The 25,552-nt window shown below is 37.5% G+C and overlaps 1 protein-coding gene across 1 annotated transcript in view; it reads right to left on the bottom strand.

Moving 5' to 3' along the window:
• OCA2 (OCA2 melanosomal transmembrane protein) overlaps window positions 1-25,552 on the bottom strand; it is a 158,041-nt gene that overhangs the window by 42,696 nt on the left and 89,793 nt on the right. The window contains exons 18-21 of the mRNA XM_054271957.1: window positions 21,025-21,152; window positions 16,315-16,374; window positions 15,655-15,759; window positions 5,419-5,512 (exon numbers count right to left, since the gene is read on the bottom strand). Of these exons, the coding sequence (XP_054127932.1) occupies window positions 5,419-5,512; window positions 15,655-15,759; window positions 16,315-16,374; window positions 21,025-21,152 (387 nt within the window). The remainder of the gene's footprint in view (window positions 1-5,418; window positions 5,513-15,654; window positions 15,760-16,314; window positions 16,375-21,024; window positions 21,153-25,552) is intronic.

Here is a 25,552-nt window from a genome sequence, read left to right as displayed (position 1 = left end):
ATCCAAACTACAAATTCTCATCAGTGCAACTGAAACATTATCCTTTACCCCCTAGGCTTCATATTTCACCCTTAATGGTACGCATATATCTACATATGCATGTCTGCCAAGGTAACTCTTTTCAAGCCTAGAAAAATGTCCTTGCTGAAAAAAATATACTAGTTTCATTATGGGGATTATTTTCCATATTAACTCAGTATCTTAAAACCAAACTTGTCTCTGATAGTGCTTTCATACAGACAAAGGTATGTCTGTCAAATGGTCATGCTCAGTTTTTCCTGGTTTTGTATTTTAGGCTCAAAATTTTCTTCTGCATGTCTTCCATGGCCAAGGGGACAATCTTTGGCAATATTAGATAATATCCTTTAGTTGCAAGGAGTCTGGAAACAAGCCTGGGTCTCACACCAGGGACTTTTGAGCACTATCCTCTATATTCTGAAAGATTGCTCTCATTCCTTACAATACCTCCCTTTGATTTGAATTGAGTTTTATATTGATAAAAAAATATTTATCGGAATCTGGACTGTCTTGCCCATAAGACATGGAACTGAGGCCCAGGATTTCTTGTCATTAAAAGACTATTTTAGAACCAATAGGATCTGCCAATATTCATGTCCTGGTTAAAATCAAGCTCAGGTAGGTATATTGTCTCTACCAGAAAAAATTTCCTACAGTTTCAGTTGCACATTTTATACAACAATAAAGTTCAAAACCAAAGCTGCTCCTCATAAATAACAGCTATATTTTTACACCATGCATTCATTTTTTTGGTAGACGTTTTAATCTTTCAAATTGAAAAGTGTTATACAAATTTGATCTATTATAACTATAAATGAGCAGTAAAGTAGATACAGTTTTTTATAATGTTAATTATCATATATTTATTAAATTTTTTGCTTTCTGAAGGATATAACTTTTCCTCATATTGCAGAGAAGGAGGGTTGGTTTATGAATATAAACAATATTTTTAGCTTTATACCTTCAGTGTGTCTGAAGCTTTAAACCTAGTTTAGGATCTTATTGAGCAGAATCTGCAGGAATAATAAATCAGTGATACTCCACTGTGCAAGGCTCCATCTGCACCAGGGACCTAAGGAGGGCTGCTGAGAGGCAGAATAGCTACAGCACTGGACTATTGAGAGAAATCCCACTGTTTAGCTACACTGTGGGATAGCTGTAATAGCTGTAATTAGCACAATGTCCTGTGGATAATGAATTTTATTCACACCTGGGTTTTGACCCTGTAAGGTTAGAAGAAAAGTGCCAGCAATTCTCTCTTCTTACCTTCTGTCTTGACATAGAGCCTACAACTGAATTGTGTGGACAGAATCGCACAACTGAATGCATCCTAGAAACTGCCTATTTCTGCAGAATTGTAATAATAGGGACTTTCAGGTCCTTCAGGAAAATATACAGAGAAGGAAAATAATGCAAAACTATACATTGTAAAAAATATCCCCTCTGGACCACATTAATAGTCACTGCAGCAGAGTTTTTGTACTTTTCTATGCTAGCAACTGAGATCTCAGAAGGTAGGAACTTTCAAAAATGAATTTGATATTGGTTTTTTTTCAAAAGCATACTGTTTATAAATCATGAAAAAAAAAAGAGAGAGAGAGAAAGAGATAAAAGGGTAAATAAATGCCAGTTCTTTAAATGTCAAATGTATAAAAACCCCTCAAATAATATTTTAGCTATAACCTCTCAGCTCAGTAAATAGTCTAGTTCTACACAATTGAACAATCTTAACAGGTGAATTTCTGACTGTACACTTAATAAATTTAAGTTGAATCCTTATTTTATGCTCTTTTAAAAGTCATGAGCCAAAATAAAAAGTGCAATTAAACTTTCTCTTGTTCTGAAATTGCTGTAGCTACCAACCTTCATTTGCTCTCCAGAATTTCAGCATTCCCTAGACACTATTGGAAGGTCTGCATAAAACTCAGTCTCCAGAGTGTTATAATTCCATCAAGAATTATACTAGAACAAAAAACACTAATGAATGAAGGTTTAGTCAGAGCCCTCTCATGCTAAAGTAATACAGATTCATCAGAGCACCCCATAAGTTTCTTCCTTGTATATTTCCTTTAGTACCTTTTATATTTCCTGTTTTCTTTCTCTTCATTGTTAACATGTAATTGAAATACTGGTGGAATTACACTTAAAAAAACTCCATGAGTAACACAATTTTTTCAGATACTTAGTCAGCCTGACCACTAACTCCCAGGAAGATGTGAATTAATAGGGTTCTTCAGTATCCAGATTTATCTAATCAAAATCCCCAAAAGCCTGAATTCACTTGACTTGTCTTTGGGAACTCCTCTTAGTCACATGAGGGGCTCCAGTGTGCTCTGCAGAGATCATCTGGCAATTTCAGTGGAATGAATACTTTGGTTGTACCACTATCTCCATCACTAAATATGGATGCTGGGGAAGCCAGACTCCTAACTTACTACTTAAGTTCTTAAAGATACCTGGGACAAATATAGATCTAAATTTCCAGAACCAGATCCCCTGGAAAATTATCATGTTTATTTCTTAACTCTATAAGATTGATCTGACCTAAACAAGAAAATTTCTGCCAAAAAGAACAGCCCAACTATGAGCAATATAAAAAAAAATTTGAAATTGTGAGACTCTCACCAGGAACTCATCATGGTCATCACTGCCCTTGGCTTTCTGGATTAAGAGACAGGATATTTTCTCCTTCTCACCTTCAGAGACATTTCACAGAACAAGGAGCATCTATGTGATTTCCTTTACTCCTTTTGTCTGAGCACCAGGCTATGAAAGACAGAAATTTAGCAGCAGCAGCTCTCTTTTGGGAGACAATGACAACAACATGACAGTTACACCATCAAAGGCCTTTTCATCTTATTTGAGACTGACTCCATCCTTCTCTCATTTCCAGGACAACAGCTAAAGCAATGAAGGAAAATTACTGCCTTTTCTCATCCTATCGTCTTCCAAACATGTATCTGCCTGTGCACTTTGTGGCAATAGGAATAAAGTAATTGAAACCACTGGAAATTTTTAGGAGAAAATGGATGCTGTTTTCCAAGACAGGCACAAATGCTGATGCTCCCTTTACAGATACATTAGCAGTGTTTACCCTGGACTACAGAAATGATATCAAATTAACAGAAATGAAGTTCTGCATTATGTACTAAACAGCTAACTCTACAATATGCAGTTGTAATGTATTATTTCATAAGATTCTTCTACAAAATATCTTGTTTCTCAGGTTCCCTTGGTTGCATAAGCAGAGATAAGATCCAATCTTTCGCCCTAAGCACCAGGCAGTAACGATATCATTGTCATTTACTCTTTCTGCAACTGCATTAGCCTACCTCGAGGATTCCTTCATACACTTCAGGGATGATGGGAATTCTCTTCTGGAAATAATCTTTAAGGACCATCACCACTTCCTTTTTTAAGAAAGACAAGCCCCTTTTCCCCCCTTTTTCAATGCTGCATCTTTAAAAGCTAAAGCTTTCACACACTTACTCTCCAACCACAAGTTCCTGTCCATTAGCCTTTCGTCAATGGAAAATCAGAAGCACATGAAATGTGAGCCTAACACTCCTTAGAAGACATTTGCCAGTCTAACTCAGCATATGCTCAGCTTTATCCTAATGGAGAACAGTCAGGAAAGTTTAAGCTTTTGCTGATAATGATCTAACTTTTATCCAAATATTTGTATGGATCTGAGCACCTAGGCACCTTGTATGGATCTCTAATCTCTATAATTCAAATCATTTTCATGCTACTGTTGTTTTTAATTTTGTCTCATACTACATACACACAGAAGTCTCTCAAAATCCAGGCAGCCCTTCAGCAAATCAAATTTAAGGAATTTGGGTTAAGATGATAACTGATAGTTTAGGAAAGTCAGCTGAAACCGGTAAAGGCTCCAAGGCTGGTAAAGCACATCCCATTCAGAATATGTCAGCATAATCTGACTAACTTTATATTCCTTATGCTTTTTTTTTTTTAATCTGGAATTTAATGAAATGAGAGTATATTCAGTGATCAACAAATTCACAGAATCATAGTGTCATTTAGGTTGAAAAAGACCTCTAAGAAATCTGAGTTCTATAAAAAGGTGAAATAGTATAATATTTTTCTGGCAAACATCTATATGAAGATATGGTGATCATTCCAATCACTGATTTAAAGAGGAACAGATAAAGTCACAATATAATGATGAGTAATGACAAGCACAGATATTCCTCAAATGAATAACTGGTGTGAAATGGTCCTGCCTTTCCAACATGTTTTTAAAACTCAATCTGTAAATTACATCACTGTAATCATTGTTAGGTATTAAGGTCACTTGTACTCACAATCACTTAGCTGAATAAACAAACCGGGACTTATAGTGCACACAAAATTGGTTTTAGTTATCCATGTGGAGTCACAGGAACTGTTTAGAGGGGCATGGAGGAGAAGAAGGATCCATGGTGGAACAGCATGTTATTAATTTTAACTTTATATAACTTAGCTACCTAATATTTAGGGATCAAAACATAGCCAATACAATGTAATATGCATTAAAATTCTTAGTAAAAAATACCACTACCTTTATTTTTGATTTAAAACTTACATATTTTAATGGCACTTAGTCTACTTGCTATATGGAAACGTTGAATTATAACATCTTTGCACGTCATTTCCAAAATATTTTTAAAAATACTTGTAAGTATTAATTTAAAAACTACTGGATTGCTATTTTCTTTTGTTCTTATAAAAAATAGAGGGGTCTACAGTACATACATGCTACCTTTTTAATTTAAAAAAAATTAAAACCAGTCAAAAAACATGTCCTTCTTTTGTGCTAATATACTGACAATACCCAAAATCCCAGTTAACATCAAGATGGGCACTAGAAGAATGGCTGTTAGATTCATTATTAAAGGTACATTTCCCAAAGACTTAAAAAGTATTTTTCTTACAATGACGAGTAATAAATAGGTCAGCAAATGGATACTGAAATAATTTCTGTATCCAAAACCAGCCAGAAAACCTTCCAGTGACTTCAGCAGATTTTGAATCAAGCATTCAGATCTTAGCTATTATACATTTTCTGCATCTTTTCAATGAGCAATGATGGCTTTCTGTTCTGAAAGCCAAATGTATCTTTGTCTTTTCTCTCACAAAAGATCAGAGCCATATAAGCACCATCTGGACTGTTTCTATGTCTGTAGATTATGCAGATACAGACTTCAAACACAGACTGCAAAAATCCTATTGTAGCAGCAGCAACTCACTGGGATCTTCATCCAGGAGTGCTTTGAATCAAAGAATCTGAATCAGGCCCTCCATATGCCTTGCACAGTAAAATGATTGAACAAATTGTGCCAGTTTATACATGCAACAATTGTTACCTTATGTCAGCTTTCTCACATAAACTCTTACCTCCAAGGCATGCACCCATAGCCAATGAGAAGATTAATGGCTTCATAGGCAAGTTAACATCTGGATCTTTACTCAGATTGAGAAGCACAGGAATCTGTGTTCAAGAAGAAAAGAGAGAGAATCAGAAGACATAATCCAACTATCAGCACAACATAAGCAAAGTTCATTAAAAGAAACAGTTAATACCACCAGTAAGGCCAAAGAGTAATTGGAGGGGAGGAAATGTTTTTTGTTCTTGATGTTGTTTTTCTTAATTAGTTTCTTTGCATCATATGCTTGACCTTTGCTCATTTTTCCCCACTGACTGTGCTAGTCCCATAGCTGAGGAGAAGCTATTGACATTAGGTCAAGCCTGACACAAGTACTGCTAACAAAACTGAGACTGTCTTCAGGGTTTTGAATGCCTTCCATGAAACTTTCCTAGGTCTACAGGGAGCTGACAGTGACTATAAATCAATTCCCCTTTCATTTCATGAAAGCTAAAGCACAGAGATGTATCTCCTCTTCTCGCTGGAGATGATGGTAAAGGATGCCCAGACCTTCACAGTGAAGATGGCTGTAGATATTGAGTTAGTAACCAAAAAATAACAAATCCTTTTTTAATCAAAAATATCTGATTGATTAGGGAAAAATTGAGAAAACTCCATTTGGCAGGCTTCTGAATTCATAAGCAGATCAGAGTTATTTTACTTCTTATTTCAACATTATATTTACCAGAGAATGTGGATTTAGTTGACCGGGAAATATTTGCAAATGGTCTAATGCTAGCCAGCAACTAAGCACCATGTGGTTCCCATCTCATACTCCCCCACATCTCCCCTTAGAGAGAAAGAACAATCAGGAAAAAACATTAAACCTTATGGGGTGAGATAAAAACAGTTTAATGATTGTAAAAATATTATAACGATAATTAATAATTATCATGATAGCAAATAAGATTATTATTTTTATTTTTATTATTTATTATCTTAATGAAAATGAGTGACAGAAAAAGGAGTACAGTGGAAGATAAATTAATTCTGTATAATACAATTAGTCACTACCTGCTGACTGCTGCCCAGCCCATCCCCAGAAGCAATTAGGGACAACTGGACAACTCCCTACTTAGTGTGTCATTGTGTGGCACGGAATAACCCTTTGGCCAGTTTGTGTCAGCTCTCCTGGTTATGCCCCCTCACTCACTCTCCAGTTTCTTGTGCTCCTGCTCCCTGGCACAGCATGGGAAAATGAGCAGTCCTTGACTGGGGATAAGCACTACTTAGCAACAACCAGAACATCAGTGTGTTATCAAAATAATTCTTGTAGTAAATCCAAAGCACCGCACTGTAGCAGCTATTACTAAGACAATTAATTCCATGCCACTCAAAATCAGAACAGGCAGTTTTATGGATTTCATTTAATTGCTTTAGCAAATAAAATAAAATTTTTAAAAAAAGAGAGAAATAGAAAAAAACACTGAAAAGTGAAATAAGATTGGTAGGAAGGCATCATAGACTTCATTATCCAATTGGTATAGAGCCCAAAAATACAGCAGGCAGGTTTTCTAGCTAGATCTAGCACCAGTTCTCAGCCAGTAATATTCTTCAAAGCTAAACAACTTCACCTTAGTTCAGAAAAATGGTTTGAGTTCAACATAATTTTGTGACTACTTGGTTTGAAAAAATGGTGTGATCAGTACCTGTAGAGAGAAAGTTATTGGGAAGGGGAGAGGTGACAATATCATTCTCCTGTTTTTAACATGTTTGGAGGTTTATGGGGAAAAAAGGCAAAGAGAAAGAATAAGAAAATGTGGAACAGTAACATATGAAGAAGGAAAAGATTTGAGAAAATAACTGTGATATATCTTAAAATTAATGCTTTCTCAGAGTCTAGGAGTTTTGGTAGTGAATAGAGTTATGACTTTTAATCCTCCAATTTGTCATTTTAATGTATTTCACAGTTCATTCTCAAGGGGTATGATCTCTTCTGCTTCCTGAAAAATGCTTTCACTTTGATGGCTGAGTGATGCTCAGCTTTATTGACTGCATGTGTTCTTTTGGTATGGAGAAATATACAGGCTTAATGAAGAATTACAACCCTTTCCTCATTCCTCCCACCAGTGGTGCTACTCATCCCTCTTAAACCCTCTTATCGATTAGCCTAGATAAGCTAATTTCTAAACAATTATTCTTGAATTTTACATTGCCTGAAGATGCCTATTTCTATTTTAAGGCCTAAAGAAGGTTCAGCATGCTCAATATCTTGCCTGTTTTATGCATGAAACAGTAAGTAAAGATGTCATTTCTCATCACAAACTTTATTCCTTTCAAACCATCACAGCTAGAACATGATAAGCAGTACAAAATTAAGTTATATTTAATTAAAAACAATTTAGTTCTCAATATTTACTATTGTTGAGATCAGTCCTAAAGCCATTGGCAGACAGCTCCTGAGTGCAGAGCAAATCATGCCCCACACCCCACCGGTGCACCAGATATGCAGAGAGAAGACCAGAGGAGGGGCACTGGTACAGCTCTATCAGTGAGCATCTCCTCCTGGGATGAGCAGCAGGCTCACAAAGAGGGAAACCCTCTCAGCTATTTCTATATCCAAAGACAGCACTTGTACAAGTAATTGCACACACCCTCATTGTGCCAGAAGAGTCACCTCAGCAAGTTACCAGGTCCTATAGCTGTGCAGTGCAGTAGAATTCAGCAGGTAAAGAGTGGACCAAAAGCACTGGTTAATATTCAATGACCTCCTCCTCCAAGCTCAGAAGCACATCCTGACAAAGAAAAAATCAGGCAAAAATGCCAGGAGGCCTACATGGAACTCCTGGACAAACTCAAACACAGAAAAAAAGAATCTTACAGAGGGTGGAAGCAGAGACAGGTATCCTGGGAGTAATAGAGAGAGATTGTGCAAGCAGCCAGCAATCAGGTTAGAAAAGCTAAAGCTCTGAGAGATTGAAATTTGGTCAGGGACATCAAGAGAAACAAGAAAAGCTGCTATAGGTACCTCAGTGATGAAAAGAAGACTAGGGAAAATGTGGAGCAAGGAAATAGGAGACCTGGTTATCCAGGACTTGTGGAAATGGCTGAGGTACTCAATAGTTTTTCTGTCTTGGTCTTCACCAGCAAGAGCTCCAGCCACATTGCTCAAGTCATAGAAGGCAGAGGCTGGAGGAATGAAGAACCACCTGCTGTAGGCAAAGATTAGGTCTGAGACCATTCTAAGGAAACAGAAGGTGCCCAAATCCATGGGACCCAATGAGATATATCTGCAGGTCCTCAGGGAACCAGCTGAGGAAGTGACTAAGCCACAATGCATCATATTTGGGAAGTCATGGCAGTCTAGTGAATCCCACTGATTGGAAAAGGGGAAACATAACTCTCATTTTTAAAAGAGAAAAAGAAGGACCTGGAGAACTACAGGCCGACCAGTCTCACCTCAGTACCTGGCAAGGTCATGTGGCAGATCTTCCTGGAAAGTATGCTAAGTCAAATGAAAAACAAGGAAGTGATTTATGGCATCCAATATGGCTTCACTAAGCGCAAATGGTGCCTGGCGAATTTGATAGCTTGGGCCCAAATTGCAGAGGCATGGATCTGATGGACCATTTGGTGGACAAGAAATTGGCTGGATGGTCATACTTAAAGACTTGGGTCAATGGCTCAATGTCTGAGGGGAGCCCATTGACAAGTGTCATTTCTCGGGAGTTGATATTGGGATTGGTGCCATTTAACACTTTTGTCTTCAATATGGACAAAGTGCTGAAGACCAGGTTACACAGGGCTTTGCAAAGCTTGGTCTGGTGGAAGGTGTCCCTTCCCATGGCAGGAGGGTTGGAACTGGATGATCTTAAAAGATCTTCACACCTAAAGCATTCCATGCTCCTATGACATTGTCTGGTTTGTCTATTTGTGCATGTCTATGAAACAGCAATCCACACTGTTATTTTAGAGACTCATTGCTGCTCTACACCATGAGACTCTACTACACACACTTCACTAAGAACTGCCTGTGGCAAAGATGTCATCTGTGAAAACTGCAGAGAATATGCATTAATAGAAAACAAACTATTTGTAGCTTCCCAAATTGTTGGTGATTGCTCTGTCTCTGCAGACAGGTACAGCCTAGTCTTGCACTTTTACAGAGCAGTGAAATGCAGGACATCATAGGTAATGCTGGAAGGGCAGAGGGCAAGGAAATTCCAAAAATAGAGCTGGCATTAAGAACATGAGATGCAGGAGAAACATTCAGTACTGCAAGAGAAAAGCATCCAATAGTGTTAGAGACAATAAACAGTGGGCCAAAAATTATTTACTTTCTAAGGCCTGTCAGAGACTAAGTCACCTTGTCAGCCAGATGATTCACAGAAATTGTTGCTCTATATTGAACAAATAGTATTTAAACTCAGTTAAAACAGGGATTTATTGTGGCTGTTTTTTTATTTCCGGTAATAAAAGAAAAATACAAAGAGATGGCTTCAGCATATACAGCTGATAAAACATGTAAATTAAACTAAAGAGCATACGGGTAATAACACCATGTCACTTAAAAATCTAATGGCAGAAATTCATGGCTATTCAAACACGACAATACTAGGAAAGTCCAGGCCTTGAAAATCAGGAAGTCTGCCTGTCAAAGAATCATTGTGAGTTTAGCCTGTTGATAAAGGAAAAGAAATATCTGAGGTTTAATAGAATGTCACATAGGGCATCAATAGAGCATCAACACGTTCATTCTGCAGACAAAGAAAGCTGGATAAGCAACATTACAAAAACCCTTGCCATTCAAAAATTAAAATGTGAGAAATATAATGGCCAAGCTCCTTTTATGATAGAACATTATCATGGTGTTTCTTAAGCAATTCTCAGGTATAATTATATATACTGGATTTTCAGCTGGCAACACAGATTATATTTGCTGCTGGCAATACATCCTTTTACATGCAAAGTTCACAGAGTTTCACACAAAGTATTTCTCAAACTCAAAATCTGGGACCCTGAAACTGTAAAAGGACCAGTCGTATCAGCTGAATGTTCACAAGTCCATGAAGCATGATGGGAATCATCCCAGAGTACTAAAGAAGCCAGCAGAGGTTATGGCAGAGCCCTTCTTGATCACCTAAGGTCTTGGAAACCTGGGATGTTCCCTGCTGGCTGGCAGCTTGTCAATGTTATTCCAGTTTAGAGAAAGAGCATGAACAAAGACCCAGAGAAATACAGACCTTTTAATCTTACCTAAGATCATGGAAAAAATACAGAAAAGATCATACTGGTTACTGTTGAAAGGCATTTAAAGAGTAATAAAATCATCAGGTGCAGCCAATGGGGACTCGCAGTGGGAAAGTCCAGTTTAACTAATTTGATATCCTTCTATGATAAAGTCACCCTCCTCATGGATGAAGGGAAGGTAGTGGATGAGTTTTTCTGGATGCTAGGAAGGCTTTTGATACTGTTCCTCACAGCATGGACAAGCTGTCCAGCTGTGGGATGAGCAGGCTCGCAGTGCACTGGGTGAACACCTGGCTGAAGGGCAGGGCCCAGAGGGCTGCAGCGTGTGGGGCTACAGCTGACTGGTGACCAGGCACCACAGATGTTCCTCAGGGTTCTAGGGCCAGTTCTGTTCAAAATATTTATCTGAATATTTAACAATCTGAAAGCAGGAGTTGAATGCACCATTAGCAAGTTTACTAATGATACTGTACTGGGAGGTGCTGTTGACTCTCTTGAGGGACTGCATGCAAGTCCTTGAGTGTGTCCAGAGGAGGGCAACAAATCTGGTGACAGGGCTGGAAGCTGTGTCCTGTGAGGAGCAGCTGAGTTGGTCCAGTTTGGAGAGAAGAGGGCTGGGGGGGGTGATTTCATTACTTTTTACAGCTTTCTGAGAAGGGGAAGTAGAGATGGATGTGCTGAGCTCCTCCGGGATCCAGTGACAAAATACGGAGCAATGGCTCAGAGATGCATCATAGCACATTCAGACTGGACATTAGGAAGCATTTCTTTACTGAGAGAGTGGTCAAATACAGGAAAAAGATTCCTAGAGAGGTGCTCAGTGCCCTAAGCCTGTCAGGGTTTAAGAGCCATTTGGACAATACCCTAAATACCAGGCTTTAATTTTTGGTCGGTACTGATTTGCTCAGACAGTTGTATTGGATGTTTGCTGTGGGTCTCTTCCAAGTGAAATAGTCTATTCTATAATTCTACAATACTTTTATACAGTATTTCTTTTACTTTGTGACAAGAAACAATTAATTGTCCTATCACTTGGAGATAGCTATCACAGTTGCCAGGCATGCTTATGCAAAGAAATGCAATAAACACTCATGCAGACATGTATTTAATTAGGGAGCTGGATTTTCACTTTTCAATTTAGAGTGAAGAGGAAAGTCCTGGGATTACAGTTCATTGGGCAATTCTCAACTCCTCCCCTCCCATCTTATTTTGAGGCAGTTCATTGTCTTTGCATACAGGACAAATTATTAGAAATAAGCAATTAGAAGACATTTCAAAAACTGTTTTCTCTTCATGCAATTCCAATGCTCTGTTTCAATTTTTGAAAACACAGAATTTCGGCAAGACAGAAACAATAAAAGCACTCAACCTATGATGAGCTAAGTGCACTCAGAAACTCATTCAATTGTTTCTTGTAGGCTATTATCTTTGTACAGCATCCTTTGTAGCAAAAATAGATGCTGGGTTCTGCCCTCTTCACAGAGTTTTCCATTTAGCAACTTCCATACGTGAATTCCATATGGTACTGACATTTTTGTTTGTAGGCTACACCAGATTTACCCTTGTCTAGAGCAGAGAAGAATTTCACCAACAAAAGTGTTGCACTGAAAAGGTATTTTCAGGGTAAGGCACTTCAGATAATACACTGATCTGACTTTTGTAATTTCAGAATATTTAGTAAGAGAGAAATTTTCTCTATGTTGCTGAAGGCTCCTGAAAATACATTCACTCTGTTTAAAGACATGAATATTTTTCACTCTAAATTATACTCATCTTAAAATAACCAAAAATATTTATTTTTTGTTCTTAAGACTGCAGATAACGTGTTGTGTTTTAGGATAAGGAAGAATCCTAATTTGCCTACATAGATACATAGAATCTCTTGAAAATGCCTTGAATTTCTTCTAGGAAATCCTTTTCCTTATTGGTTTTCATTACTTCAAATCATAAAATAGTTTATTTCCTAGAATTCTGTGTAATGCTGGCTCAGGTAATTCTAATTCCCTTTTCAAAATATCAATCTACAATTTCCACTTTTCACATCCTCTTAAAGTAAGTTAACTGACTGTTAAGTCAGCTATACATTTTCATGTTGTCAAACCTGAAACTTTACATGAAGCAGTCAAATTTAACCAAACACAGATAAAGTGAAACTTTCAGTCTCAAGATCCATTAATTAGGCATTAATATTTCTTCCTTTTTCTTTTCTATACACATAGAAAATCATTATGAATCTGATTATCTCACTAATTCAAAAACAGAGACTGAAAGAAAATTTTGGATGGCAATTTTGGACATCAGCTTGGTTTTTTAAAGGAAACACAACATCACAGTTACAGAGCAATATGAAGGTTTTTCTGTTTTGATTCCCTTCAGCTATTCACCTAAGTCAAGACTCAGGCTCTAATGGAATTGTGTATTTCTTCCATTTCTCATGTAGTTCCTGGGTCAAAACACTACACACAACAGAAAATTGAAAGAGTTCACATCCACAGTGCCTCCAGCCTAGTGGGGCAATCACCTCACATAGAAGACTGTCCCCTCCTCAATCCATTTCTCAGTTACTACTCTGGTTGTTCAGCCCATCTCCTCTCCCTCTTCCAAGTCTGGACAACATGCACAGCATATTGTTTTAGGGGATGAGGGGAAGACCTTATCCAACAGCACAGAGGCAGCATTGAGGGACACCTCACGTACAAATTGATGCCTGTCTTGAAGCTTCCCACCCCTGAGGAACAACACAGTGTAGCTTTCCAGATGTCCTCACCATCACAGTAGTTTTTCCCACAGTCATTTGGGGGCTCAAAATCAAAAGAACTGGCAAGATTGGCTCATTACTGAAACATGGGACAAAAATCATGGTATGCCTTTCTTTCTAATGTCGAAATGACACTATTAGCATCCTTAACTGTGAGCTGCCACCAGGCCTTTCATCATCTCTGTATGATATTTAAGGAATTCACACACAAGCCAAACAAGCCATTATCCCATGAGACTGGTTTCCCTTAACTCCTTCTGGTCAGTGGCAAAGCCAATGTAGGCAGAGGTCTGTGATGTCATCCTCCAAACACTTTAGTCATAGTACACAGCTGATATCTATGAAACTGCCCAGATATTTTTTGTATTTGAAGGAACTTGATGGATTCCACATCCCAAGCCAGCACCTGGTCCATCAAAGCTATAACTAATGAAAAATGCAGGAGAGATTGACCCATTGTCCCGACATTGGTTCACCACTGAAGGAGACTTGTGGACACCTGGATGGATTCACTACGTCTGTCTTTCATTATGATGAGTGCAGGCTCATTTGTGGAGCTGGAATCTTTTCCCAGGAAAGGACAGGATCATTCATGGGTACATCACAGCAGGTGCCCCATACTCCTACATCACTAGGGAATGCCAAACCAAACTCATATATAGAAATTCCTGATTAGTGAAAAGTCATTCTACAAAAGAGTTGGGTTCAATATATTTTATACTCCTCATCAGGAGTTCATAACTTTGGTGCATACACTGAAAAATAGCCTTCCAAAACTAAATACTGCTTGATTTAAGAGTATGAACATAGTATTAAAGAATCAAAAGGATTTTTAAATGGAAGTTTAAAGATCTTGGGACTTAGTTACTTAGTAACATTCTGTAAGTATTTTCTGATGCAGAATGACAAAGGCTAAAGTGCAAGTCTATTCACAGAAGTAGATCAATCTCAACTCTAGTTTGTCAAGTAGCACATTAACATCTTAACACCTCAGCTAATGACTGCTTTTACATAGGTGAGAATATGCATGCATTTTTCTTCTTGTCTCTTCTCTCTGCCTATTAAAATAAATTAAAATATTATAGCAGTCTCTTATGTTCATCCTATAACAAAATTATAAAAATACAAGTTTTAAATAGCTTAAAATGTTAAAAATGGTTCCCTTCCTGTCATTCTGTTTTTGCCACCCTCAACGATACAAAAGAAATGGTCCTCAGGCATCCCAAAAGATTCTTGCACTTCAGTCCCATTTCCCAAAACATACTCATTTCATGGTGCTGTTTGGTACTACTCCAAGCCAATTTTTATGGACTAGCTGGGTATGAGACAAAAATCTTCTAAGTGAAGATTTCTGCATTATTGCTTAGTCGTCCTCAAGCATTTGCTGGGAGGTGACTCATCCCAAAAAACAATCTTTCCTTTCACGCCTGTTGCTCACAGTCTGTTGTGGTTAAATCAATATCATTTCACAGGAAACACCATAGTAATCACAGCAAAATACCATAGCAATATATATTTATAGAGTGGTCACAAATCTGCCCAATTTGTCATATGCCCTACAAGAAATGTCTTAAACCTTGGCACAGGTTGAGAGTGGACATGACCATCCAATAATGGACAAAGAAATGTGAAGAAAAAATATGCTGAGAAAGAGCTGTAACAATGAAATATTAGTATGGTATAATGAATGAATTATCACACTTTAAACAGAGAATTTGATTGAATAAACCTATCTGAGCATGCCATAATTTGTTATAACTTGATACTTTTTTGATATTAAAGCTCAGCTGCTGACAAGCATTTGTTATGCTTAACATAATTTGGTGTTTTTTTCAACTAATTACAAAAGTAAGGTAGCAATAAAAGGTATGGGTGTTGAAAAAGCATTAGCATAACTACTGAGCACATAGAGGAAAAACATTTATAGCAGTGGATGGATAGCGACATCTTTTCTTTCCATCAAAAGGAAAATTCAATTTTTCAAGTAGGTATGTGGATATAAGAGGAGCAAAAGCAAAAATGCAGCCAAAACAGTGCCTCTGGACCCACAGCTACCTGCAGCTGCAGGGGTCAATGGCCAGCAAGATGCCTTAAGAGCATGAGCTAGTTTCTAATACTGATTCAATCTCACAGGATAAAGTAAGCTACAGCACAGCAGAGGTCAAAAACCCCAAGAAATCAAACAGCAAATTGTAATCAGGAAGCTCAGCTCCCTTGCCAGCACCTGGAGGAGGATGTGCAGTGCTGCACAGAGCTTACCATTGTAGCTGTGAAGGGGATGTTGTCAATCACGGAGGAGGCCAGAGCAGACACCCAGAGCACTAAAATAATGGCCACTGCCAAGCGCTGATCCTCAGGAACCACCTGGAATTGAGAGAGAGAAAATTATAACTTTGAGATCAGTGTTGTTCTGTGTGTCCCCCAAGGCGTAATTGCATGTTCTTTACAGTTTTAATTTATCGACAGTTATTATTCCTTTAGGCTCTGAGATAGGAAAGACATCTTAGATAAAATAGCCTAACATTTAGTAACACAATTACAGTCCTTCTTCCAAGAAAACAAGGACAAATAGAAGTACAGAGATTGATATTTCTAATACTCAGATTTCACACAAAAAATACACTGTACAAGTGTGAATTTTGACCTTTAGATGTTTATACTTTTTTCACCTTTGCATGTTGGAGTTTTAGACTATAGAAAAAGCTTTTCTATTGCATTTATGGCTATATTTATTCTGGCTGTGGTCAGATATATACATATTAAATATCACCCAGCCAAAGTATGACATCCTTTCTCGATAGTACTGATGCAGGAATGCAATCACTACCATCAAATTCAAAACAAAATTATTCTTTATTGTTCTACTGGAATAAAACTATTTTTCTTGCCTGTTAAAAATTATAAATATTTTAAACATACCTTTATCAACAAAGCTGTCTGCTCTCCTATATAGTCTATTAAGTGCAGATGAGCCAAAGCCTGGGGAAAAAAAAAAAAAGGACATTGATATCAACTAATGAAGTACTTACTTTTTGCATGACGTACTTACTTTTTTTCCACTGGAAGTAAAAAAAGGCAATAATTTACTCTCATTTACAAGATATTTATATTCAACTCATGTAGCTTGTACAGAATTCATTTTAGGCAAGAAAAGATACAACAGAAATTGGTGGATGTATTTGCAGAAGTGAGCAAAGGTTGCCCTGAAATAACTTGTAGTGTTATTCAAGAGCATGGGACACAAGATCAGAGAATGGCTGAAATTTGAAGATTACATTATTCAGTGGATACATGTCTTCTGAAAACCTGAAGACAACTGATTTTAAACCAACTTCCCCAAACCCACAATATAATAGAAGTGTATCATGTGTTTCAAAGGCTGGATGAAATCAGGCATCTCATGTTCAGTCTCAGAAGAAGAAACAGGAAAACAAATTATATTTCTATTTTATGGCTATCTCTGACCCATTCAAAAAGAGACCCAAAAACCTACAACAAAAACTACCAAAACCAGTATCCATCAGCTAAAACCAGGACAGAGATCTTGGGTCAATGGAAATTGGCACAGAGGCAGCAGCATCTGAAAGGCAGGAAATCCATCTCTCCAATGTCCAAGTTAGGCACATGGACTAAGGAGGTGAGCCCTGTAAGCCTGGGACCCCAGGACAGCCTGGTCAGAGTGCTCTGTCCTCCCTGTGAGAACCATTCCCAGTTGTGCAGGGCATTTAGACAGCATCCTGTGGTGCTACCACAGATGGAAAAATAAAGGAAGGCTTCAGCCTGGTGGTATTGACTCAGATCTGTCCTTGGGCACGCAGAATACAGACTGAGTCCTCACACCCAAGGACAGTGACCCATTCCCTTGACCCACAAGGTAAAAGAATGATTTTAACTTGTGAGTGCTGGCCCTTATTTCACTTTGGTTTTGTTTTCTTTTCTTGTAAGCATGAAGAATGAAGTACTATTTTCAGTACTTCATTCTTCATGCTTACAAGGTGCATGATAAGGTATATCTATTTGATGACTTCTCAGTTTCTAAGGTATATCTATTTGATGACTTCTCAGTTTCTCAGGGGAGAAAATCACATCATTTTTGATTTAGCCTAGACCCCACTGGTTGGCTTGCTTTCTTTTTTTCTGTCAAGAAAAAGAAGCAGTCAGCTGCAATGCCTCCCTTACTGACATCAGTCCCTCACAGAGCTGCAGGAGTCAGTATTCACACAACACAAATCTGTATAATCGCCCCACCTGGCAGTCAGACAGAACCCCTCAGAGACTGCAGTGGGGAAAAAAGTATTCAATTCACATGCTGTCAAATTCCATGACAGATGCAGACAAAGATCCCAATAGGCATCGAGTGGTGTACCACAGGACACTGGTTTGTCAGTGACTAAGGTGCTTTCATTCAGACTGGCAATTCCTGTACCTGCAGCTCAATTGGACCACAGCAGAATAACAGTGGTTTGGATATCACCAAATCACAGTAAATTTGGCCCAGAAATATTAATTTTTAACAATACTTTGAACAAGAAAAGGTTTATCTACAATTAAAGATACAGCATGCAGAAGCAAGCAGCAAAATAGGCACATATCACTTACACTTAAAAAAAAGACCATTTTTTCATTATTTTGTCTTCCAAGGAGAATGTCGCCTAAGAAGTTAATTCTTGTTGTTGATTTTGAGTTACCATTTTCTTTCTAAGCTATTTGTGTTGCTTTATCAACTCAAAGGATATGACAGTGACTCTTTAAATGTATGTAAAAGCAATATTCTTAATGAACAGCAATAATTTTTGCATCATTGCTGTGTTCATGCTTACAATAAACTTCTAAACAGATAGTTGCCAGCAATTAGAGCCCAGATTTACATTCAATTAATATTGCTGCCTTATTAATTATCTACTAACAGCAACACTCCAAATTAATTCTGGAACTCAAAAAGAGACGTTCAGGACACACACATCACTGCTGCAAGAGAGTCTGCAGGTAGCCCATCTCGTTAGAGATGGTGACAATATTAATCACATAAATAATTTTAGGATGTCTCTATGATCTCCAGGCCAATCTCCTGCAAGCACCTAAGTGCAAGTCAGCAATTAGCACCCTGCCACTGCCCTCCTGTGCATGCAAACTGCACAGAGGGTCTCCTGGATATTCCTGTGTCTTTTAAGAGGAGTAAACATTATTGCACTAATTGGTGTCTTCAGGCACACTAGTTCCTGTGGGGGAGTTCACAACAGAGCTTTTCTGCAGAAAGATATCTTGTGCCATTTTAAAACAAAGTCTAATTTATGCATAAAATTTTTCATTAATCCTCTTGTGGGCAGTATGTCATGATGACTCTTGTAAATAAACTCTGACTGAAGGAATTAAGGTAACATGCCAATTTCTACTATAAAACTGAACAAAGAAGTGTAATCCTGAGAAGCATAGGGACTTATTTTACAGAGATAGAAGAAGCAGAAAGATTTTTATAGCATGTAACAGCCACTTGTGGATAAAGATTAAAAAGACAGTTGTAAAGATTAATTACCCAAGGGACACAATAGATAACAAGAGAGTTCCAAGGATTTCCAAGTTTTTAATTGTAAAAGATGCACCAGACTGGACTGATGGACCCCCAAAGGCAGAACCTTCAGGAGTTTCCCTGTAGTTCAGGAACTCAAATAATGTTTTCCAAAATATCTGGAATTCAAATCACATTTTCCAAAATTACTTGCAGCCTAAGTCCCTCATAGGTTTTTAAATGTGCCTTTTAATAGGAAAGAGAATATTTACAGCAGCAGGAAACAGCTTCAGACTGGGAACTATCCAAGCTGAAGGATCACCAAAGGTGAGCAATATGAGGTGGCAATTTCTGGATACCCTAGACTATGGAAAGATTTCTTATGCTTCAGTGTATGTCTTTGTTTTGACCAGTCTCTTCTTGACACTGGTAATCTAAAGGAAAGCAAAATACCTTGGAAAGGACTGCCACCTACTAATCCAATAGATTCAGATAAAAAGTAGCAGTGATGATATACACAGAATATTTTCTCATTCATTGTGGGGAAGAATTTAATGTCTCATATTTTTGTCTTCATTATCTGGACAAGTTTCTTCCATGACCTTAAACTGCTGTTATTCTAGAAAGCCAGGAAAAATATTATTTCATTAGCAAACTGTTCACTGGTGACATGAGAAACTGAAAAAATGAAGTTCAGTGAATTATAATAGTTGTTTCCAAAGTCTGGCAGTAAATAGCAAATAACTTCCTGTGTATTTTACTATGGTATTGTGCAGAGCACAAAACACTCAAATCAGCTGGTCAATCCAAGTTCAAACAATAAGTACATCAGGGAACACAACTAATAAACTGTTACAACAGCAGTAGACAAAATAAACATGGCTTCAGTACTGATTGCCTATAAGAGCTAGAAATTCAATGTTATATGGAACCTCATAAAATGGAGGACTAAAAATTTCCTGTTCTAGTGAGCATACAGTAAATCAATATTTCCTGATTAACTTTAGACTTAGTAGCTCGCAGAAAATTTCATAAAGATAATCAGAGTTTCCACTCATCTTCTTGAAGGTTACCAGATTTTGACTTCCAGCTTGGCATTAATTAGAGTCAGTCAGATTGGTTCTTGTTTCCATTTGCTTCAAATGTTGTCCCTGTTACTGCTCTTGATTTTTTAAAAGACTTCGATTTCCAGATTCTTGGGATCTTTGCAATTATTGGGAGGGAAGAGGGGAGAAAAGGAGACTATATGAGCAAATTAGTTACCACAGCTTTTCCCAGGCTTCTCACTCAGGCAATTCACTAGCCATGACAGTGTTAGTGGTCACTTGGGTATTGTCAGTCATGTGTCTACATTATTACATCATTTAAACCCAACAATTAACAACTGAAAAATAGTCAGCATTCTAGAAGCCTAATTAAAAAGTTAACGTGAGCATCCACACCAAAAAAAAAAAAAATCCAAATATTTGGTGCAAGAATAAACCCTCTCAAGCTGTGCAAAAGATCAAATAGGGAATAAAAGGGGATACAAACATGGATGGACATGGATGCTGTCAAGCAGACAAGCATACAGAAAATACATAGCAAGATATCAAGGCATTTCAAGAGCTGAATATTTTTTAAATTAGCATTGCAAACTGAAATTCAGTGTTATTTTCCTTTCCAATCACACTCCCATGAAATATCTTAGACCATTTGGTAGCCAGCATGTAGCAAGCAGACAGCACATTTTTCAACTCTAGTTTAATTTTGTTCTATTATTTTTCCTATCATCAGTATAAATAATTGTAAACAAACACATAAATACACATAAAATATCTGCATACATAGACCAACAATAAACCCAGAAACTAAAATTTAAATTATAGAAAAATGATTGTGTCAGATACATTCAACAAAAACAGAATATGGAAAGAGAATGAGACCAAGTTTATAATAAAAGTTTAAATAGGAAAGTGGTCCAACTAACTTTCATTCTCTGCTATTCCTCTCTGTATTATCATAACTACATTTGATCAACAATATTCCAGTGGGATTGAACCAGCAGAGGCCTCTCTCCTGGAACACAATTCACATTTGAAATCCTTTTCAATTCTTCAGGCTTTAGAGTCAGAGAATATTACCTCCATGAGAACAAACAATGCTGCAAAGAAAAGAAGGGTTGCCCATTCAACTCTGTTCAATATCATCTCAAAATCATGGATGTCTGCTAGCACCAGCAGCCAAAGGGCTCCCAACATGGCAATCCAGCCTGCATGAGAGAAAAGGAGAACAATACTTTACACTTCACAGACTTGTTATGTGCTAACAACATGTAAGTTACAATATTGTGATTTTCAAAGATTTTCACCACATTCTCACTTTGCAACAAGGAAAAGTTCACAGATCTCACAGGATGAATGGTCTCTGCTTTCAAATTAAAATAAAATCTAAAATAAAAAGAACAATGCAATTAAGAGAAAGTTGGGTTATCCCAATGATCAATGGGTTTGGATCACAGAGAAACCTTTAGGTATTTAGGAATAGTGAAAGATTCTGCAGCTCCTGAAAGGCTGGCTGCATCCCCTGGACCTTGAAGACTCAGTGGCTGCCTGCTTTAGAAGATAACCAGGAAAGGAAACTCTCCTTAGAAAATAAGAGAGATTTGGAGCAAAAGAAGCTCTCCTCAGATATGATCCTTCTGTACATCCTGAAGTATTTTAATACACATATTTAGGTAACTGGCAGAAAATGCAAATCAAATGCACAATTAGCCAGAAAATGTAAATAGCAAATCTCCTGTCTGAGCAAGACTCACTTTCCCTCTGCACAGTTAGAATTCTTTCTAGAGCAGCTTGATCCCTCTGGTTCATTTATCTTATAACTCACAGAGTTCCCAAAGCAGCAGAGGAAAGAGAACTGTCAGTTCTATCTACCACAATTTTTCAATAGCAAAGTTGATTTGCTGTATTATAAAACAAAGCAAATCTCTTCATGAAAATTAAATTTATTTTGTCTGTACATAAAGGAAAGCTTTATGGAAATGCACTGCCTAATTTTCTTCTGACTGTTGTCTTGGCTGTTTTTTGAATTCTGTTTAAAAACAGTGGGGCCAACTCCACCTTAAATAAATATGATGGCAATTCCTGCAAGGGAGAGTAGGTATGTGCTCATTTGAGGCTAAGTAGCAGAATTTTAAGTACTATTTTCTAAAAACCTACTTGATAACATAACATTTTCTCACATACATTTTGAATGTAATTACAACAAAGTGAAGAATTAAAGAATTTCTCAGTACTTATGGGACAACCTGTGAAAATATCTTGGTATTATTCCTACCCTTCTGTCTCCAATAATAATGAATCAACTAGAACATGCTATATGGAGATAACAATTAATCACTAAAGTTAATGAAGTAATACAGAATTGCAGAAGAGGTGGATGGAGCCGGGCATTTTTTATTACCATGAGTGTTATCAGCACACATTAGCTTCAAGCATGCAGATTTGCATGGGGGAACAGTGCCTGGCCTTACAGTATTGTTCTCTGAGAATATAGACGGGCAAGGGAGGTGTCATCCTGCCGTGCTTCAGCAAGTACAGCTCGCCAGGGAGAAGGGCAAACACATCAGCTGTGGCTGCACAGGGCTGACTTCAGTCTGGGAGAGGAGAGGAGAGGACAGGATAGGACAGGACAGGACAGGACAGGACAAGACAGGAGACTTTATTGAAATTTTTTATTCACTATGAAGAATTTTGAAAGGACTAGGACACATTAAAGACTGGCTTCTCTGTTTGTCTTTTTTTCCCCTAGCTTCCTGGACCACAAAAGAGAGCCATGAGGAAGAGAAATAGAAATAATCTTTAAAAATAACTTCTCATTACTCTAGTGAAAACAAAGCCCATTTACTGCTCCACAGACCACTTCCTTTACTGCCTTTTATTGCCTCTGCTTCATAACAATTGATGTCCCAGAAAGAGAATTTAGACAGAAACTGAACCTAAATTCTATTTCTACCTGTTGAAGAGGATGACATTTTCTATTTATTTTAGGGGGAAGGAAATGAAATTTTATTATAAAATGCAACTTGCAAATTTATAATGCATTCTTCATAAGAAAAGATTTCCATGTCTTCTGCCTGGTGCCAGAAAAAAAAAAAAGTACAGTAGAAATTGTTTAAGGGCTTTGCTTTTCTTATACCCAGTAGGCAAAACCACCTTTGGAATAATACTTAGCTCATGCTGAGTGGAACACAATTGCAATCCTACTCAAAAAAAAAGTTTTTTTTTAAATAATCAAGTAAATGAACTTGAAAATATAAAACAATCTAATAGAGTAAAATAGAAGTTTAGAATTTGGAGGTAGGCAGGAGAAAGAGAAAGAAATTAGGGAGAAAAATTGCTGTGTAATTTGTAGGCCTTTCAAATGCTCATTAAGAAGAATGTGCATTCCTAAGCAAAATTAATTTTGACCTTCTACCTCATAGTAATAGGTCAGAAGCATAACAAGCTTCCTCTGAACAAAGTGAAAATGTGGACTCTGCATGTTCACTTTATATGCATGGAATTTGGAGTAATGCATTTAAGAAGACAGAGGAAATTTCACTTTTCTGGAAACTGAAATGGCATTTGAGACTTTGAACTGAAAACCAAAGTCAGGGTAACACTGCATGGTCTCTCTGATGGCCTGGGCAAAACAGCAGGCTGCTCTAGACAGGTCAAGAGAATACATTTACATAGGAAGAGATAAAACTGCAAAAATCCAGGATGGGAAGCAACTGGATGCCAAATAGTCCTCCAGAAAAGACTTGAGGAAGACAGTGTAACACAACTAAATCTCATGACCCACTGACATACTGAACCAAGGCTATAAATAGTAAATTCTGTGACGCAGCCTCTGCTTTCCTCATCCCTGCAAAGCCTGAGAATGTATACTGTAAGGTGCATGCCCATTAGGAAATCTGCGGCAGAGAAGGAAGCACAATCAACAGCCTGAAGAGCTGATTTTGAGGAAAAATGTAAACAATCCAGGCTACTTAGCTCAAAAATAAGATGATTTAAGAGGTCCTGACAAATCTTCGGGTAAATAACAGGCTTCCCCAAAGGGCAGAAAGCAACCCATTTGTGTCAGCAGTAGTGGGTAGAACAAGAAAGAGTAAAAAGAAGATGTTAATAGCAGTGACAATGATTTAGGCAACACAATATTCAGGGTCACACTTTTATAGTAATTGAAAATTTTTTTTTTTTAAAAACATCTAGACCAGTTTCTGCCAGATGAAAATACAGTACCCTGCTCTGCAAACAGATGGGAGAGACACACTGATTTTTTTATGTTTTTTTCAAAGTATGATTTTAGTTTTCTGTGTTTTTTAAAGTGTTTTTTTGTCATTGTAGCTTAAGGATGCATGCCAGTCCTTAATGTAGTATATGCTTCATCATCCTCTTATACAAGTCTATAAAAATATTGGGGTGAAAAAGTTAAATCAAAGACATATGTGCAGTAGTGCTTGCTCTTCTCATAGAATATGTTTACCAATACTTCTAAATGTGAATGAAAATGTTCCATATTTTGGTTTATTCAAATTATGATTTATTTTATCAGGAATCCCTGAAAATACACATTCTGAAATCTTGCTGAATATTTCTAAGAAGCACTTGCTGCCACTGGTAAGTGCTCTTTTATCTTTAATATTTTTTTTTTTTAATATAAAGTTATCCTCTCACAAAGCCAGTTGCTGGTCTTTTGAGCAGTCTCTTTTCACAGGCTTAGCTTCATGGAAATAATTTTATATTCCTTGCTATTTTTAGCACCATAGTTTAAGGCAACTCCTTAGGGGAGAGAACAGTGAAGGTGACAGTCCAAGACTTGCACCACACCAATAAATACTTGGTACAATACAAGAGGAATAAAAGGATATGGGAAAAAAACGGTGGAAGCTATAACCCCATGCAAGGCAAAAGAAGCAGGATCCTATGCTGATACAATGTAATTATACAATAAAAACCAGAAGCATTGTGTAAAACAAGGTAAAGAACTGACTGCTCTGTGATCCCAGATAATCCCATGTGCCTTAGGATGTGCTGGACTTTGTTGAATAGCTGTAATAGCATGAAGTCAGAATGTGAAACCATATTCAACATTGCATTGTAATTCCAACCCCCAGCTTCATTAACTCTCCAAACACAATTTTATAGATGAGGCAGGATGGCTCTCAAAACAGAACACTGTGAGAAGGAAACCTGGTTAGACATTTCTACAGCTGGGCACTCCATCTCCAGAGATGAGCTGACAGATATATAGCTGTCTATATCACACCAGTCTGTAAGTCTGAAAAATTACAGAGTGCTCTCAGTAAAGGTCACTGCAAACAAACATACTCTATTGCCATAGCCTTATTGACTCTAGTGAACAAAAAATAATTTAAGGGGCTGCAAATACCAAGATAAGGGAAAGGTCGGCTTCTCTAGGAGTGAGCAATAAAGATCAAAGGCTGCTCTAGCAGATGCAACTGTTACTGGTCCTTGGTTTTTTCTTGTCAAGTGTGTGGGCAGCTGCATGGACAGGGGGTATTGTATAATGCATGCATGATTATCTATTTTTAATGACAACCGTGACATTTCAAGGCAGAATTTTTGAAAACTATCCTAAAATAAATTAAGACTGCAAGGATCA

This window comes from Melozone crissalis, unplaced genomic scaffold, assembly GCF_028551555.1.
Source record: "Melozone crissalis strain CALT ecotype California unplaced genomic scaffold, PUWL_Pcris_2 ptg000013l_1, whole genome shotgun sequence".
NCBI lineage: Eukaryota > Metazoa > Chordata > Aves > Passeriformes > Passerellidae > Melozone > Melozone crissalis.
This window is presented reverse-complemented; position numbering and strand designations above follow the sequence as displayed.